The sequence below is a fragment of the Ranitomeya imitator genome, chromosome 5 (assembly GCF_032444005.1).
Source record: "Ranitomeya imitator isolate aRanImi1 chromosome 5, aRanImi1.pri, whole genome shotgun sequence".
Taxonomy (NCBI): Eukaryota; Metazoa; Chordata; class Amphibia; order Anura; family Dendrobatidae; genus Ranitomeya; species Ranitomeya imitator.
Window position 1 is genome coordinate 279,028,957 of NC_091286.1, and position 17,459 is coordinate 279,046,415.

Sequence of the window (17,459 nt, forward strand, 5' to 3'; positions counted from 1 at the left end):
GGAGCGATTTCTCATAAACCCATGCTGATATGGAGTTAAACAGTTATTCTCATTGAGATAATCCAGAATAACATCCCTCAGAAACCCTTCAAGTATTTTACCAACAATAGAGGTAAAAAGTCCATTAGGTTCAGGGCAGCGCCTGAATCCACAAATGCCATGACAGAAAAGGACGACAATGAGCAAATCAGGGTCACAGATAAAAGAAATTTAGGCTGTACAGTACTAATGGTAACAGACCTAGCGACCCTCCTAGTAGGTTTATGGCAATCAGAAATAACATGAGCAAAATCACCACAGTAAAAATACAGCCCATTCTGATGTCTGAATTCCTGCCGTCCTGTTTTAGTCAAAATCCTATCACATTGCATAGGTTCAGGACTCTGCTCAGAGGACACTGCCATATGGTGCACAGCTTTGCGCTCGCGCAAACGCCGATCAATCTGAATGGGTAGAGACATAGATTCGCTCAAACCAGTAGGCGTAGGGAAGCCCACCATAACATCTTTAAGGGCTTCAGAAAGACCCTTTCTGAAAATAGCAGCCAGAGCATCCTCATTCCATTTAGTGAGCACAGACCATTTCCTAAATTTCTGGCAGTATAATTCTACCGCTTCCTGACCCTGACACAAGGCCAACAGGGTTTTTTCTGCATGATCCACAGAGTTAGGTTCATCATACAATAATCCGAGCGCTTGAAAAAATGCGTCTACATTCAGCAATGCCGGATCCCCTGATTCAAGGGAGAATGCCCAGTCCTGAGGGTCACCACGCAGCAAGGATATGATGATTTTAACTTGCTGAATGGGATCACCAGAAGAACGGGGTTTCAAAGCAAAAAACAATTTGCAGTTATTTTTAAAGTTCAAAAACTTGGATCTGTCTCCAAAAAACAAATCAGGAGTAGGAATTTTAGGCTCCAAAGCCGGAGTCTGGACAACATAATCTTGGATACTCTGTACTCTTGCAGCAAGGTGATCCACACGAGAAAACAAACCCTGAACATCCATGCCAGAGCACAAATCCTGCACCACCCAAATGTCAAGAGGAAAAAAAAGACAAAAGAGTGCACAGAAAAAAAAAATGGCTCAGATTTGTTTCCTTCTTTTGAGATGCATTTAATTCATTTTTGGCCACTTGTACTGTTATGATCTGGTGGTTTAGGAGCAACATGGAACGAGCTCTAAAGGAAGTGGTATCTGTACTGACCGCAGTCCCTAAGCTCAACACAACACTAGAAGTAGCCGTGGGATGCTCCTAACTCTCCCTAGGCACCTCGTCACAGCCTAAGAGCTAACTACCCCTAAAGATAGAAACAGGAAAGCTATCTTGCCTCAGAGAAAATCCCCAAAGGATAGATTAGCCCTCCACAAATAATGACTGTGAGAGGAGAGGGAAAAAGACATACACAGAATGAAACCAGGATGAGCACAGGAGGCCAGTCTAGCTAGATAGAGAGGACAGGATGGAATACTGTGCGGTCAGTATAAAACACTACAAAAATCCACGCAGAGATTACAAAAATCTCCACACCTGACTAAAGGTGTGGAGGGTAAATCTGCTTCCCAGAGCTTCCAGCAACAGAATTAAATCATACTGACAAGCTGGACAAACATAGCAAGCACAGAACGGATAAGTCCACAACCTGTGGACAGAAAAGAGCAAGCAAGGACTTAGCTTTGCTGAACTGGTCAGGATAACAGGGAAATCCAAAGAGATGTGAATCCAACCAGGAACCATTTACAAGTGGCACTGGCTGAACAAAGAGCCAGGCATAAATAGCCGAGCAGAAAAGACAATCAGTGGAAGCAGCTGAAGACAGCTAAATCCAAGGAGCAGCCATACCACTTGAAACCACAAGAGAAAGCCCAAGAACGGAATTCACAACAGAGTATATAGCACAGCCACGTAGTATATAGCACAGCCCACGGAGTATATAGCACAGCCCACAGAGTGATAACAGGCCACATAGCATATAACATAACCACGTAGTATATAACAGCCCACGCACACAGTATATAACACAGGTCACATAGTGTATAACAGGCCACGTAGTGTATAACACAGCCCACGTAGTGTATAGCACAGCCACGTAGTATATTGCACAGCCCATGTAGTATATTACCCAGCCCACATAGTATATTGCACAGCCCACGTAGTATATTGCCCAGCCCACGTAGTATATTGCACAGCCACATAGTATGTTGAACAGCCCATGTAGTATATTGCACAGCCCACGTAGTATATTGCACAGCCCACGTAGTATATTGCACAGCCCACATAGTATATTGCCCAGCCCTCGTAGTATATTGCCCAGCCACGTAGTGTATTGCCCAGCCCACGTAATATATTGCCCAGCCCACGTAATATATTGCACAGCCACGCAGTATATTGCACAGCCCACGTAGTATATTGCACAGCCATGTAGTATATTGCACAGCCCACGTAGTATATTGCACAGCCCACGTAGTATATTGCCCAGCCCACGTAGTATATTGCACAGCCCACGTAGTTTATTGCCCAGCCCACGTAGAATATTCCACAGCCCACGTAGTATATTGCATAGCCCACGTAGTATATTGCACAGCCACGTAGTATATTGCACAGCCCATGTAGTATATTGCACAGCCCAGGCAGTATATAGCAATGTGGGCATCATATCCCTGTTAAAAAAAGAATTAAAATAAAAAATAGTTATATACTCACCTTCCGTTGGCCCCCTGATCGAAGTGGTTACCGACGCTCCTCACGCGCTCCGGTCTGAAGAGCGCATTGCGGTCTCGCGGGACCGCTACGTCATCATCTCGCGAGATCGCAATGCATGGAGCGGTCACTGGAGCGTCGCGAGGAGCAGAAAAGGCCTGTTCGGGATTTGAGGGGCCAACGGACGGTGAGTATATAACGATTTTTTATTTTTTTTATTATTTTTAAAATTAGATCTTTTTACTATTGATGCTGCATAGGCAGCATCAATAGTAAAAAGTTGGTCACACAGGGTTAATAGCAGCGTTAATGGAGTGCGTTACACCGCGGCATAGTGCGGTCCATTAGCACTGCCATTAACCCTGTGTGAGCGCTGACTGGAGAGGAGTACGGAGCGGGCACTGACTGCGGGGAGTAAGGAGCAGCCATTTTGCCGCCAGACTGTGCCCGTCGCTGATTAGTCGTGGCTGTTTTGCCACAACCAATCAGCGACTTGGATTTCCATGACAGACAGAGGCCGTGACCAATGAATATCCGTGACAGACAGAAAGAAAGACAGACAGAAAGACGGAAGTGACCCTTAGACAATTATATAGTAGATTGGTCTTGGCCTGGATTTATCCTTATATCTCTTCATGGTATTGTTTACAATTGCTGACAAATGCCTATTTGACCTTGAGCTATATGAACTGCATGAACTGACATTTTGTGTCATATAACTTACTTACTGCATATACTCGAGTATAAGCCGAGATTTTCAGCCCATTTTTTTAAGCTGAAATTGCCCCTCTCGGCTAATACTCGAGTCATTCCCAGGGGTCGGCAGGGGAGGGTACCATACATAATGGCGATATTTCCGACCTTTAAGTACACGGAGTTGAAAAGGTATATCCACACAATCGCGGTGGAGACATGAAAAGACGTCTTCTCACCAGAGAGGCGTTTTGGATATACAATCTCAATACTCGTTTCCCCACAGGTTTAAACAAAAGAAACAAAATACTATATCACCACTGTTGATGTTTTGTTTTTGCTTTAATTTTTGTATTATTCTGTTATAGTATTTTATGTCCTTATTTTAGATGTTTAGGACCTTTCCGGATTCATCACATGTCCAAGTGGAACTTTGTAATTGGCTAACGATGATTATATTTAGATCTTTCTATTCGGTTTATCCTTAGGCATGGGTAAGATCCTTATGGATCGAAACGCGTAGCCGGGACTGTCGCTTTCGCCTATTTGTTCACTATGTGCGTTGGATTATCCTTTTTAACTTTGGAATAATAAAGACTTTCACCTTTTATTGGAGCTGGAGTACCCATTCATCTTCTTTTGTTCGCTATCGCTTGGCGTCTTGGTCAGGACGGACTCTTGTGCTCTACATCTGGTGGTCTGGTCGGTGAGCTGGCTGCGGCTTTTAGCCGCTTTTTTTGTTATACCACGCAGGATGATTGGCAATTGCCAGAGAGCACCAAGAGTAGCAGTTTCGACACTGGCGCCCTATGCTCTTCACAGATAAGAGCAGGTTCACACTAAGAACATGGGAAAGACATCACAGAGTCTGGAGACGCCGTGAAACCATTCTGCTGCCTGATATATCCTCCAACATGACCGGTTTGGCAGTGGGTCAGTAATGGTGTGGCATTTCTTTGGAGGGCCGCACAGCCCTCCATGTGCTCACCAGAGGTAGCCTGACTGCCATTAGGTACCGAGATGAGATCCTCAGATCCCCTGTGAGACCATATGCTGGTGCAGTTGGCCCTGGGTTCCTCCTAATGCAGGACAATGCCAGACCTCATGTGGCTGGAGTGTGTCAGCAGCTCCTGCAAGATGAAGGCATTGAAGCTATTGACTGGCCCGTCCATTCCCCAGACCTGAATCCGATTGAACATATCTGGGACATCATGTCTCGTTCCATCCATCAACATCACATTGCACCACAGACTGTCCAGGAGTTGACTGATGCGTTAATCCAAGTTTAGGAGGAAATCCCTCAAGAGAACATCCACCGCCTTATCAGGACCATGCCAAATGTAAGGAGGTCACACAGGCACGTGGAAGCCACACACACTACTGAGCATCATTTCCTTGTCTTGAGGCATTTCCACTGAAGTTAGATCAGCCTGTAATTTGATTTTCCACTTTGATGTTGAGTATCATTCGAAATCCAGACCTCCATGGGATATTCATTTTAATTAATATTGATCACTTTTACATTTTATTGTTCCATTATGTAATGAATAAAGATTTGCAACTGGCATATTTTATTCAGAGATTTCCAGGCTGTGGGATTTTAGTGTTCCCATACACCACACACAGTCCTCTCAGAGTTCATATCGTAGCTATCCACACCGTGCAGTAGCTCGCCCCGTCCATAGGGGTCGCTGTGGCGCCTCAGTGTACGTCCATCCGCAGCTCACGTCTCGTTCATCCTCCAACCTTTTCCCAGATTCCGGCTCCAACCTGCGCCGTCCACGTCACGCTGCTCCTTTCCCGCGGAAGTGACGACACGAAGTGGCTCGTCCAATCCCCGCTGAGCGTGTGCCGAGTGTGGAGCGCTGGAGTTCCCTGTGTGGCGCTGGCATGGTTGCGGGGTAAGGTGCCGGTGTCAGTGAGCAGCGGCCATGTCCGTGCTGTACGCGCTGGCCTGGCGCCTCCTCCACCTGCTGCTCGGCGCACAGCGGGCACTGCTGGCATGGCTCCGGCTCTGGCACTGGAGAGTGTGGCGGGCGGCAGGTGCCCTGCTCTTACCTCCCGACATCTCCTACCAGGAGCGGGCGCCGGACTGCAGGTTCCCCCGGTGCCTATCTCCGGACACCACGTACCTGAGCGGCCAGGGGGCGGACCGGGCACGGCTCAGCAAGCTGCCCGTACACATCGGCCTGCTGATCGGCGAGGAGCAGGAGAGCTACCCGGACGTGGCCAGCCTGGTGCTGTGGTGCATGGCACTGGGCATCTCCTATGTCAGCGTCTATGACCCGCAAGGTAACACTCTGACCCCAGGTGACCTCACCGCTTTAGGAGGGCTGCTATGGTTGACTAGATGGTGGCCTGATTCTAACGCATCGGGTATTCTAGAATATGCATGTCCACGTAGTATATTGCCCAGCCACGTAGTATATTGCCCAGCCACGTAGTATATTGCCCAGCCACGTAGTATATTGCCCAGCCACGTAGTATATTGCCCAACCACGTAGTATATTGCCCAGCCACGTAGTATATTGCCCAACCACGTAGTATATTGCCCAGCCACGTAGTATATTGCCCAGCCACGTAGTATATTGCCCAACCACGTAGTATATTGCCCAACCACGTAGTATATTGCCCAGCCACGTAGTATATTGCCCAGCCACGTAGTATATTGCCCAGCCACGTAGTATATTGCCCAGCCACGTAGTATATTGCCCAGCCACGTAGTATATTGCCCAGCCACGTAGTATATTGCCCAGCCACGTAGTATATTGCCCAACCACGTAGTATATTGCCCAGCCACGTAGTATATTGCCCAGCCACGTAGTATATTGCCCAACCACGTAGTATATTGCCCAGCCACGTAGTATATTGCCCAGCCACGTAGTATATTGCCCAGCCCCACGCAGTGTATTGCCCAGCCCCACGCAGTGTATTGCCCAGCCCCACGCAGTGTATTGCCCAGCCCCACGCAGTGTATTGCCCAGCCCCACGCAGTGTATTGCCCAGCCCCACGCAGTGTATTGCCCAGCCCCACGCAGTGTATTGCCCAGCCCCACGCAGTGTATTGCCCAGCCCCACGCAGTGTATTGCCCAGCCCCACGCAGTGTATTGCCCAGCCCCACGCAGTGTATTGCCCAGCCCCACGCAGTGTATTGCCCAGCCCCACGCAGTGTATTGCCCAGCCCCACGCAGTGTATTGCCCAGCCCCACGCAGTGTATTGCCCAGCCCCACGCAGTGTATTGCCCAGCCCCACGCAGTGTATTGCCCAGCCCCACGCAGTGTATTGCCCAGCCCCACGCAGTGTATTGCCCAGCCCCACGCAGTGTATTGCCCAGCCCCACGCAGTGTATTGCCCAGCCCCACGCAGTGTATTGCCCAGCCCCACGCAGTGTATTGCCCAGCCCCACGCAGTGTATTGCCCAGCCCCACGCAGTGTATTGCCCAGCCCCACGCAGTGTATTGCCCAGCCCCACGCAGTGTATTGCCCAGCCCCACGCAGTGTATTGCCCAGCCCCACGCAGTGTATTGCCCAGCCCCACGCAGTGTATTGCCCAGCCCCACGCAGTGTATTGCCCAGCCCCACGCAGTGTATTGCCCAGCCCCACGCAGTGTATTGCCCAGCCCCACGCAGTGTATTGCCCAGCCCCACGCAGTGTATTGCCCAGCCCCACGCAGTGTATTGCCCAGCCCCACGCAGTGTATTGCCCAGCCCCACGCAGTGTATTGCCCAGCCCCACGCAGTGTATTGCCCAGCCCCACGCAGTGTATTGCCCAGCCCCACGCAGTGTATTGCCCAGCCCCACGCAGTGTATTGCCCAGCCCCACGCAGTGTATTGCCCAGCCCCACGCAGTGTATTGCCCAGCCCCACGCAGTGTATTGCCCAGCCCCACGCAGTGTATTGCCCAGCCCCACGCAGTGTATTGCCCAGCCCCACGCAGTGTATTGCCCAGCCCCACGCAGTGTATTGCCCAGCCCCACGCAGTGTATTGCCCAGCCCCACGCAGTGTATTGCCCAGCCCCACGCAGTGTATTGCCCAGCCCCACGCAGTGTATTGCCCAGCCCCACGCAGTGTATTGCCCAGCCCCACGCAGTGTATTGCCCAGCCCCACGCAGTGTATTGCCCAGCCCCACGCAGTGTATTGCCCAGCCCCACGCAGTGTATTGCCCAGCCCCACGCAGTGTATTGCCCAGCCCCACGCAGTGTATTGCCCAGCCCCACGCAGTGTATTGCCCAGCCCCACGCAGTGTATTGCCCAGCCCCACGCAGTGTATTGCCCAGCCCCACGCAGTGTATTGCCCAGCCCCACGCAGTGTATTGCCCAGCCCCACGCAGTGTATTGCCCAGCCCCACGCAGTGTATTGCCCAGCCCCACGCAGTGTATTGCCCAGCCCCACGCAGTGTATTGCCCAGCCCCACGCAGTGTATTGCCCAGCCCCACGCAGTGTATTGCCCAGCCCCACGCAGTGTATTGCCCAGCCCCACGCAGTGTATTGCCCAGCCCCACGCAGTGTATTGCCCAGCCCCACGCAGTGTATTGCCCAGCCCCACGCAGTGTATTGCCCAGCCCCACGCAGTGTATTGCCCAGCCCCACGCAGTGTATTGCCCAGCCCCACGCAGTGTATTGCCCAGCCCCACGCAGTGTATTGCCCAGCCCCACGCAGTGTATTGCCCAGCCCCACGCAGTGTATTGCCCAGCCCCACGCAGTGTATTGCCCAGCCCCACGCAGTGTATTGCCCAGCCCCACGCAGTGTATTGCCCAGCCCCACGCAGTGTATTGCCCAGCCCCACGCAGTGTATTGCCCAGCCCCACGCAGTGTATTGCCCAGCCCCACGCAGTGTATTGCCCAGCCCCACGCAGTGTATTGCCCAGCCCCACGCAGTGTATTGCCCAGCCCCACGCAGTGTATTGCCCAGCCCCACGCAGTGTATTGCCCAGCCCCACGCAGTGTATTGCCCAGCCCCACGCAGTGTATTGCCCAGCCCCACGCAGTGTATTGCCCAGCCCCACGCAGTGTATTGCCCAGCCCCACGCAGTGTATTGCCCAGCCCCACGCAGTGTATTGCCCAGCCCCACGCAGTGTATTGCCCAGCCCCACGCAGTGTATTGCCCAGCCCCACGCAGTGTATTGCCCAGCCCCACGCAGTGTATTGCCCAGCCCCACGCAGTGTATTGCCCAGCCCCACGCAGTGTATTGCCCAGCCCCACGCAGTGTATTGCCCAGCCCCACGCAGTGTATTGCCCAGCCCCACGCAGTGTATTGCCCAGCCCCACGCAGTGTATTGCCCAGCCCCACGCAGTGTATTGCCCAGCCCCACGCAGTGTATTGCCCAGCCCCACGCAGTGTATTGCCCAGCCCCACGCAGTGTATTGCCCAGCCCCACGCAGTGTATTGCCCAGCCCCACGCAGTGTATTGCCCAGCCCCACGCAGTGTATTGCCCAGCCCCACGCAGTGTATTGCCCAGCCCCACGCAGTGTATTGCCCAGCCCCACGCAGTGTTAATAGCGGCGGTAACGGAGTGGGTTACCCGCGCATAACGCGGTCCGTTACCGCTGGCATTAACCCTGTGTGAGCGGTGACTGTGGGGAGTATGGAGCGGGCGTCGGGCGCTGACTGCAGGGGAGTAGGGAGGGACTAATCGGACTGTGGCCGTCGCTGATTGGTCGCGGCAGCCATGACAGGCAGCTGGCGAGACCAATCAGTGACTTGGATTCCACGACAGACAGATGCCGCGACCAATGAATATCCGTGACAGACAGAAGGATGGAAGTGACCCTTAGACAATTATATAGTAGATAGTTTCTCCGCTGTCTGTCGGGTAGTTTAATGCTAAAGCTACAGTGGATTATGTATTCTGATCTGGGGATGGAATAGGACAACAGCCAAATAAACGAGATCTTATAAAAACCCATAGAAATTCCACCTAAAATCTGCGGCAGACATTGTACCAGGGAGTGGATGTCAGAGGGTTCAATCTGTGACCAATTCCCATGTAATTCATAAAGGTCACAGCCTGAGTGTAGCTTAGAGACTGACAATTGAGGCCAAGTGATTTCTTATGGAGGCCACCCTGCTATTGTTACTAGAAAGTTGCGTTGCACGTTTTTTGTGGGTTCCGATTGCCTTCTAGGAGCCTTGTAACAGTTTGATCTGATGGATACAATGTCATTAGAGGATATTTAAACCTCAATTTGATGTTTCTGTAACATTATGCAATTAGTGAATGGCACTCTGTCATCAGGGCTGAGCTAGGGCAAAACAAGCACCTACGGTAGTTCCCCTGTCTGAAATAAAAGCCCATCCGGTCTGTGATTCGCCTGAGTTTTTAATCCAAGTCACAGCCTAAAATAGTCTCAGGGCCGCAGGTCGTGTAACCCGTCTGAAAAGTGCTGTCTGAAGTCTCTGTAGTCTTGGCCCCATGACTCCACACTGACAGTTTCATTGATCCATTCCTCTGATCGTGTCCTAGTCTCATCCATGTGCAGATCAGGCTCAGCCCAGTCTAGGGGGATCCTTATAAAGCGGATCAAACCCACAAGACAGACTTTGTACTTCAGTTTTCCTTCCAAGTTTTAATTTGTTTTTCACTTATTTGTTGCATAAAGTCAAAGAATAAAAATACACATGTTTGACATTGCCGCGTTCAGAATCGCCCGATCTATCAATATGTAAAACAATCCGATCGGTAAATAATAATATAATTTTATTTATATAGCGCCAACATATTCCACAGCGCTTTACATATTATAGAGGGGACTTGTACAGACAATAGACATTGCAGCATAACAGAAATCACAGTTCAAAACAGATACCAGGAGGAGTGAGGGCCCTGCTCGCAAGCTTACAAACTATGAGGAAAAGGGGAGACACGAGAGGTGGATGGTAACAATTGCTTTAGTTATTCGGACCGGCCATAGTGTAAGGCTCGGGTGTTCATGTAAAGCTGCATGAACCAGTTAACTGCCTAAGTATGTAGCAGTACAGACACAGAGGGCTATTAACTGCATAAAGTGTATGAGAACATGATGCGAGGAACCCAATTATGTTTTTATTTATTTATTTTTTTAACGGGCCACACAGGGATAGTTAGGTTAATGCATTGAGGCGGTAGGCCAATCTGAACAAATTAGTTTTTAGGGCACACTTAAAACTGTGGGGATTAATCTTATTAACCTAGGTAGTGCATTCCAAAGAATCGGCGCAGCACGTGTAAAGTCTTGGAGACGGGAGTGGGAGGTTCTGATTATTGAGGATGCTAACCTGAGGTCATTAGCGGAGCGGAGGGCACGGGTAGGGTGGTAGACTGAGACCAGGGAGGAGATGTAGGGTGGTGCTGAGCCATGGAGTGCTTTGTGGATGAGGGTAGTAGTTTTGTACTGGATTCTTGAGTGGATGGGTAACCAGTGCAATGACTGGCACAAGGTAGAGGCATCGGTGTAACGGTTGGTGAGGAATATGATCCTGGCTGCAGCATTCAGGACAGATTGGAGCGGGGAAAGTTTGGTAAGAGGGAGGCCGATTAGTAGAGCGTTCCAATAGTCCAGATGAGAATGAATAAGTGAAACAGTAAGAGTTTTTGCAGAATCGAAAGTAAGGTAAATGGCGTAAAGAGAAAAAAAAACGAAATGCCAGAATTATGTTTTTTGGCCACGCAGCATTGCATGAAAATGCAATAACGGGAGATCATAAGATCGTATCTGCACCAGAATGGTATCAATAAACACGTCAGCTCAGCGCACAAAAGATAAACCCTGACCCAACCCAAGACCACGAAAAATGCAGACACTATGGGTCTCTGAAAATGGAGATTTTTTTTTTTTTTTAGAATCTTTGGATCTTTATACACCACTTAAATAAAAAATAACCTAGACATGTTTAGTGTCTGCAAACTCATAATGACCTGGAGAATCACAATGGCAGGTCAGTTTTAGCATGGATGGCTGTTACTTTCTCCTGTAAAATCAGTTGTGTGGTGCTAGCATGTTCAAGTCGGCTTGTGTCTGAGCTCACCCCTTTTAGGCCTCCTTCACACGTCTGTATTTAAACACGTATGTGAAAAAATGGTATTACCATCAGCGTCTTGTCGGTGTGTCCGTCATCATCAGCGTGTCATCAGTGATTTACACGATGGATAAATTACAGCTTCTCCTATACTTTGCATTGTTAAATTCATAAATCTCACGGACTGTACATAGATACATCTGTATTTTTCATGGGCCCGTAGACTTGTTTTGTCACTTCTCATCCGTGGTACCGGAGAGAGAGAAACGGACATGCCTTTGAGTTTTTCACAGTCACACGGACTGTGAAAAGAACTCGGACATGTGAATAGCACCATGAATTGTAATGTTCCGAATCAAGGAGACAAGATGGAGTTTTAAAAGCTTAAAAGATATGACCTTTTATTAATATTCAAAGTTACTTATAAACATGTCTATATGTAACTCTGAATATTAATGAAGTGTCATTTATCTTTTAAGGTATGTGTCCACCTTCAGGATGGCCGGCGGTTTAGTCGGAGCGGCAAACCCGCTCCGCGCTAAGCTCCGCCCCTTCTGGGACGCGATGATGCCGGATGTGTTCATAGCACACATCCGGGATCATCGCACCCCACCATAGGGCCCTGTGTTATACCTTGCTGCGACGCAGCGTCGCCGCAAGGTATACGGGCATGCTGTGATCTTAAAAGACGCGCTGCATGTCCGGAGTCGCAGGGCCGCCGCGTGCGTGTTACCACGCATAGTGGAGACGGGATTTCATTCAATCCCCTCCACTATGCTGTAACATCTGGCGCTGCGTGTTTGACGCTGCGTCTCTATGCAGCGTCAAACACACAGCGTTTACTGCACGTGGAAACATACCATTAGGCTATGTGCACACGTAAGAAAAGAGGTGCAGAATTTTCTGCACAAAATCCACATCTCCTGGCAGAATCCGCAACTGCGGATTTGCTGCGGATTTTGTGCGTTTTTTTATGTGGATTTTGTGCGGATTTTCTGCGTTTTTTACCACTGCGGATTTTTAACATGGGTGCAGAAATAATGCAGCTCCGCACAAAAGAAGTGACATGCACTTCTTTGAAATCCGCAGCAATTCCGCACTGATTTTTCCTCACCATCTGCACAGCTATTTTTTACCCCATTGATTTACATTGTACTGTACATCACAGTGCGGACCTGCAGCGTTTCTGCGCGGAAAAATCCACTGCGGATCCGCAGAAAATCCACATCGTGTGCACATAGCTTAAAGTTTTCAAAACTCCATCTTGTCTCTGGCAAAATGTAAGGACCCTTGGCGCGGGTTGCCAGCTTACGTATTGAGGCCCCAATATAAACTAATACCTTACGTACATTGATATGTGGTTTTCTTTTTTTGCACTTTATCTTGCAGGGTGCAGTCAGACCAAGATGGCTCTGTAAAATGTTGGCCTCTGTTCACATAGCATGCATTAGGTGGCACTGGGCGGCCCGCATATATCTGCGTCAGTAATAGGCCGTAAACCAGATGCTCTGCATTGCCTGTGTGTACAATGCCACATACAGACTATTATCACTTATCTTTTTGTGCACTAATGCCAAACAGCCAACACTGGATTGACACTGGTTGTTTCATCGGTATTTTTTGCACCTTTGTATTTGCCATCATTAATCGTGTCCGCTGCACCCTGCTAGTGGATTCGGTTGGAGGCTTCAGCAGGTAAACATCTCTGCATTTTTCTCTGTGACTTTTTTCAATTTTTTGGAGGATTTTTAAGTCCTCTTTTTGTGTCGTTGAGTTTTTAGACCCGTATAATGACAGAATCCGGCGAAGGATTCCATTTTTTTAACTGAGCATACTCCGATCCAATTACCCAGATCTACTAGTCGGATCCGTCCAAAAAAAGGTTCTGTCGCATCAGTTTTTCACAATCTGCGACGGATCCGTCGAGCCAACAGATTGTGACTGACAGCAAAAAACTGATGTGTGAAAGGGGCCTTAGGCTACTTTCACACTAGCGTCGGTACGGGCCCGTCGCAGTGCGTCAGGCCAACGTACCGACGCATGCTGTGAAGTAAAAGCACAACGGGGGCAGCGGATGCAGTTTTACAACGCATCCACTGCCCCATTGTAAGGTCCTTGGAGGAGGGGGCGGAGTTCCAGACGCGCATGCGCGGTCGTAAAAAGCGGACCCGACGGACAAAAGCGTTGCAAGCAACTTATTTTTGTCCTGACGGACTGCAAAAACACGTCACATCCGTCGCACGACGGATGCAACGTGTGCCAATCCGTCGCAACACGTTGCTAATGAAAGTCTATGGAGAAAAAAACGCATCTTGCAGGCAACTTTGCAGGATGCGTTTTTTCTTCAAAACGACGCATTGTGACGTGCGTCGAACGACGCTAGTGTGAAAGTAGCCTTAGATGTGCTTCCCACTCTGGATATCTCAGAAGAAAGTGTGGCTGGAGATAACCCGTCAACTGTGCTAACTACTCGCATTATTCAGTGTGAGGTTTCGTTTCGTGGTAGGTTTTATAGTTTAGTCTTATGACACATGCAGTGACATGACTTTATATAGTTTCAGGGTTTTTCTGTGCTGCTCTTATTTTTGTTACAAACAGGTACCTCTTGCATAATTGTGCTTAGTGACCAGGGGTTTGGTCATCTGGTGCTATCACATCCTGTACGTTTTGATCCATGACAGTTGAGCTTTGAAATTGGCCAAGAGCTGCCTTTTGTTTCCTTGGAGCCCCCTTCCCCAAATACATCTGCTGAGCTTCTCAACACTGGAGATATGTGCTATTAAGTGGTGATGACTGGGGCAAACAGTCTTAGGCTTTGTGCACACGTCCGGAATTGCTGCAGAAATTTCCACGGCAATTTCGCAACTCCATGCCGCAGGAAAAACCCATGCAGAATTGACATGCGTTTTTACCCTTCGCCACGACAGCACCCCACATGAGAGAGAGGGATCCGCCCATAGGAACAGGAAACCTACAGAATAAAAGGAGGCGGTCCCCTCTCCTCCTCAGTTTAGGTTTCCTGTTCCTACAGGGACCCGGCTTACCTACAGATGAAGAGGATCCCTGGGCCATGCACCCGCCTGCGCCGGTTTCTGTGGGAACGGCAGGGGCTGCGGTACCAGAAGCAGCGGCGGGGGAGCCCCTGCTTGCAGCCTCCCCCCTCGTCTGGCCAAACATCCACGGTCCGGGTCCGGTCACCGTAGGTCCGGCCGGCACTGTGAGGACGCGCGCGCTGCAGCGGCCGGCTTAATAGCCTCTGGCGGCCGCATGGGGAGTGAGAGCGGCGCGTCTAACCCGGAAGTCGCGGGAGCACTTCCGGGTTGGTCCGGGGAGGCAGGAGAATGGGCGGCAAGTTTAAAAATGCAGCGCTAGCGTCGGGCCGGTGTGTGAGAAATGGCTTCACCGGCCGACGAAGCGCACCTGCCCGCAGTGCAACAGCGCTCTCCCAGCAGGGAGAGAAGCACGAGGAGCAGCACAAAGAGTGGTGGCCGACCTCCAGAGAAGAGTTCTACCACCAAACGAATTCCGCCTCCAGAACCGGTACCTGTCAGCTTCACTGGGTGAGTTTTTGAAAGAGTCTCTTCCTATATGCTGATATATGTTCCTCCTGTATCCTTCCTCTAGACTAAGAAAAGGACACACAAATCTAAGCATAAAGAGTGTGCTTTATGTACGCAGCCCCTCCCGGATGATTATGCCAAAAAACTGTGTGCAGAGTGTATCATGCAAACTCTACGGCAGGAAAATATCATGACTCCCTCAGATGTCAGAGCTATTATCCGAGAAGAGATGCAGGGTTTGGCGCAGACAAGTAGCGCCAGTACCCGTCAGCCTAGCAGGTCCCGGTCTCCGGTTAGTTCGGAGTCAGAGGGTGTATGTATTTCTTCAGACGAAGAGGGATCTCAGCCGAGCTCATCCGAGACTGAAGGGGGACTTTGTCTTCCCAACAGTAATGTGGACAATTTAATAAAATCTGTCAGGAGCACGATGGGGTGCCCAGATGGGAAAGAAAAGAAATCAGCACAGGACATAATGTTTGCGGGGTTAGGACAGAAGAAACGTAGGTCCTTCCCCGTCATACAAACCATCAAAGATATTGTCAAAAAGGAGTGGGACAAGCAGAATAGAGGGTTTTTACCATCATCCTCTAAAAGGCGCTATCCCTTCAGCGATGAAGACCTAAACACCTGGTCAAAGGTGCCAAAAGTTGATGCTGCGGTAGCCTCCACAACCAAACAGTCGGTCCTACCAGTGGAGGATTCAGGGGTCCTGACAGACCCGCTGGACCGTAAAGCAGAAGCTTTACTAAAGAGGTCATGGGAAGTCAATACGGGGGCGTTCAGGCCCGCCATATCTAGTACCTGTACTGCAAGATCTCTACTAGTATGGACGGAGCAATTGGAGGAACAGATTAGAGGCAAAACTTCGAGGGAATCTATCCTGCTGAAATTGCCTCAAATTAAAGAAGCAGTAGCATTCCTAGCTGATGCCTCAGTGGACTCGCTACGTCTTGCAGCCAGGTCAGCCGGCCTAGTCAACACAGCCCGGCGTGCACTCTGGCTAAAGAATTGGAAGGGGGACGCACAAGCTAAAGCAAAACTTTGTGCGATTCCCTGTCAGGGTGAGTTCCTTTTTGGGAAGACGCTGGATGAACTCCTGAATAAAGCAGGTGAAAGGAAGAAAGGCTTCCCTAACCAGTATCTTCCATCCTACAGGAGAGCCTTCAGGAGACGCCCCTTTACTAGGAACAAGCCGCTTGAACAAAGAGAGCGATGGGAGTCGAAGGACCCAAAGCAAAAAGGTGCCTTTTTTAGCGGGTCCCATAATCCGAGACGTAAATACCGCTAACCAGGAAGTAGGCGGCAGATTAAAATTTTTTCTTCCCCAATGGGAACAGATAACATCCAGCCAGTGGATTCTGGACATTGTGCAATACGGCCTTAAATTAGAATTTGATCGAATCCCTTGGGATTCCTTCATAATAACATCTCCAAAAGGTCAGGACCAACAGAGGGCTCTAGAAATAGAGATCCTATCTCTTCTATCTAAGAAAGTCCTGATTGAAGTTCCCCAGGATCAAAAAGGGAAAGGGTTCTACTCCCCTTTATTCCTGATTAATAAACCAGATGGTTCATTTAGAACCATCATAAATCTTAAAAAATTAAATTCTTTCCTGCGTAATCATACCTTCAAAATGGAATCCATTAGTTCTACCATAAAACTCTTATTCCCTAGGTGTGTCATGGCCGGAATAGACTTAAAGGACGCCTATTACCATCTTCCCATACATGCCGAACATCAGCAGTACCTAAGGGTAGCAGTCACCCTGGAGGGAAAGGTTCGTCACTTTCAATATGTTGCAATGCCATTTGGGCTTTCTATGGCTCCCCGCGTCTTCACTAAGGTGATACTAGAAGTGATGGCTCATCTACGCCAACGAGATACCTTGATAATACCCTACCTAGATGACTTTCTAGTGGTAGGAAGCTCTGCACTTCAATGTAAAACTCGTTTATCTAATACGATCTCGTCCCTACAGGAGTTAGGTTGGATCGTCAACTTCGAAAAATCTCGGCTGAATCCAGAAACCGTTCAGACATTTCTAGGAATCCAGCTAGACTCCGTAAGTCAGAAATGCTTTCTTCCTCAGTCAAAGAGGTTGACTATACAATCAAAGGTATCAGACGCAATACGCAAACCCTACATGACACTAAGGAAGGCCATGTCCTTACTGGGGTCATTATCATCATGTATCCCTGCTGTACCTTGGGCACAATTCCATACCCGTCAATTGCAGTACGAAGTATTGTCGGCTCAGGGGAAAGACGGTTATCTAGAAAGTAGAATAACTCTTTCCAGTAATGTCTTAGAATCGCTATCCTGGTGGCTAGACATGGACCACCTATCACGAGGTGTGCCATGGATAATAGACCCGTCTAAAATAATTACCACCGACGCCAGCCCTATTGGGTGGGGAGCACATATGGAAAACAATCTGGCCCAAAATACTTGGGATCAGACAGAATTAATATGTTCCTCCAACTGGAAGGAGTTAA

General features: G+C 49.5%; 1 protein-coding gene across 1 annotated transcript in view; it reads left to right on the forward strand.

Moving 5' to 3' along the window:
* Nucleotides 1-5,222: 5,222 nt before the first annotated feature.
* NUS1 (NUS1 dehydrodolichyl diphosphate synthase subunit) overlaps nucleotides 5,223-17,459 on the forward strand; it is a 44,063-nt gene continuing 31,826 nt past the window's right edge. Inside the window, exon 1 of the mRNA XM_069726207.1 lies at nucleotides 5,223-5,688. Coding sequence (XP_069582308.1) covers nucleotides 5,328-5,688 — 361 coding nt within the window. The 5' untranslated portion in view covers nucleotides 5,223-5,327. The remainder of the gene's footprint in view (nucleotides 5,689-17,459) is intronic.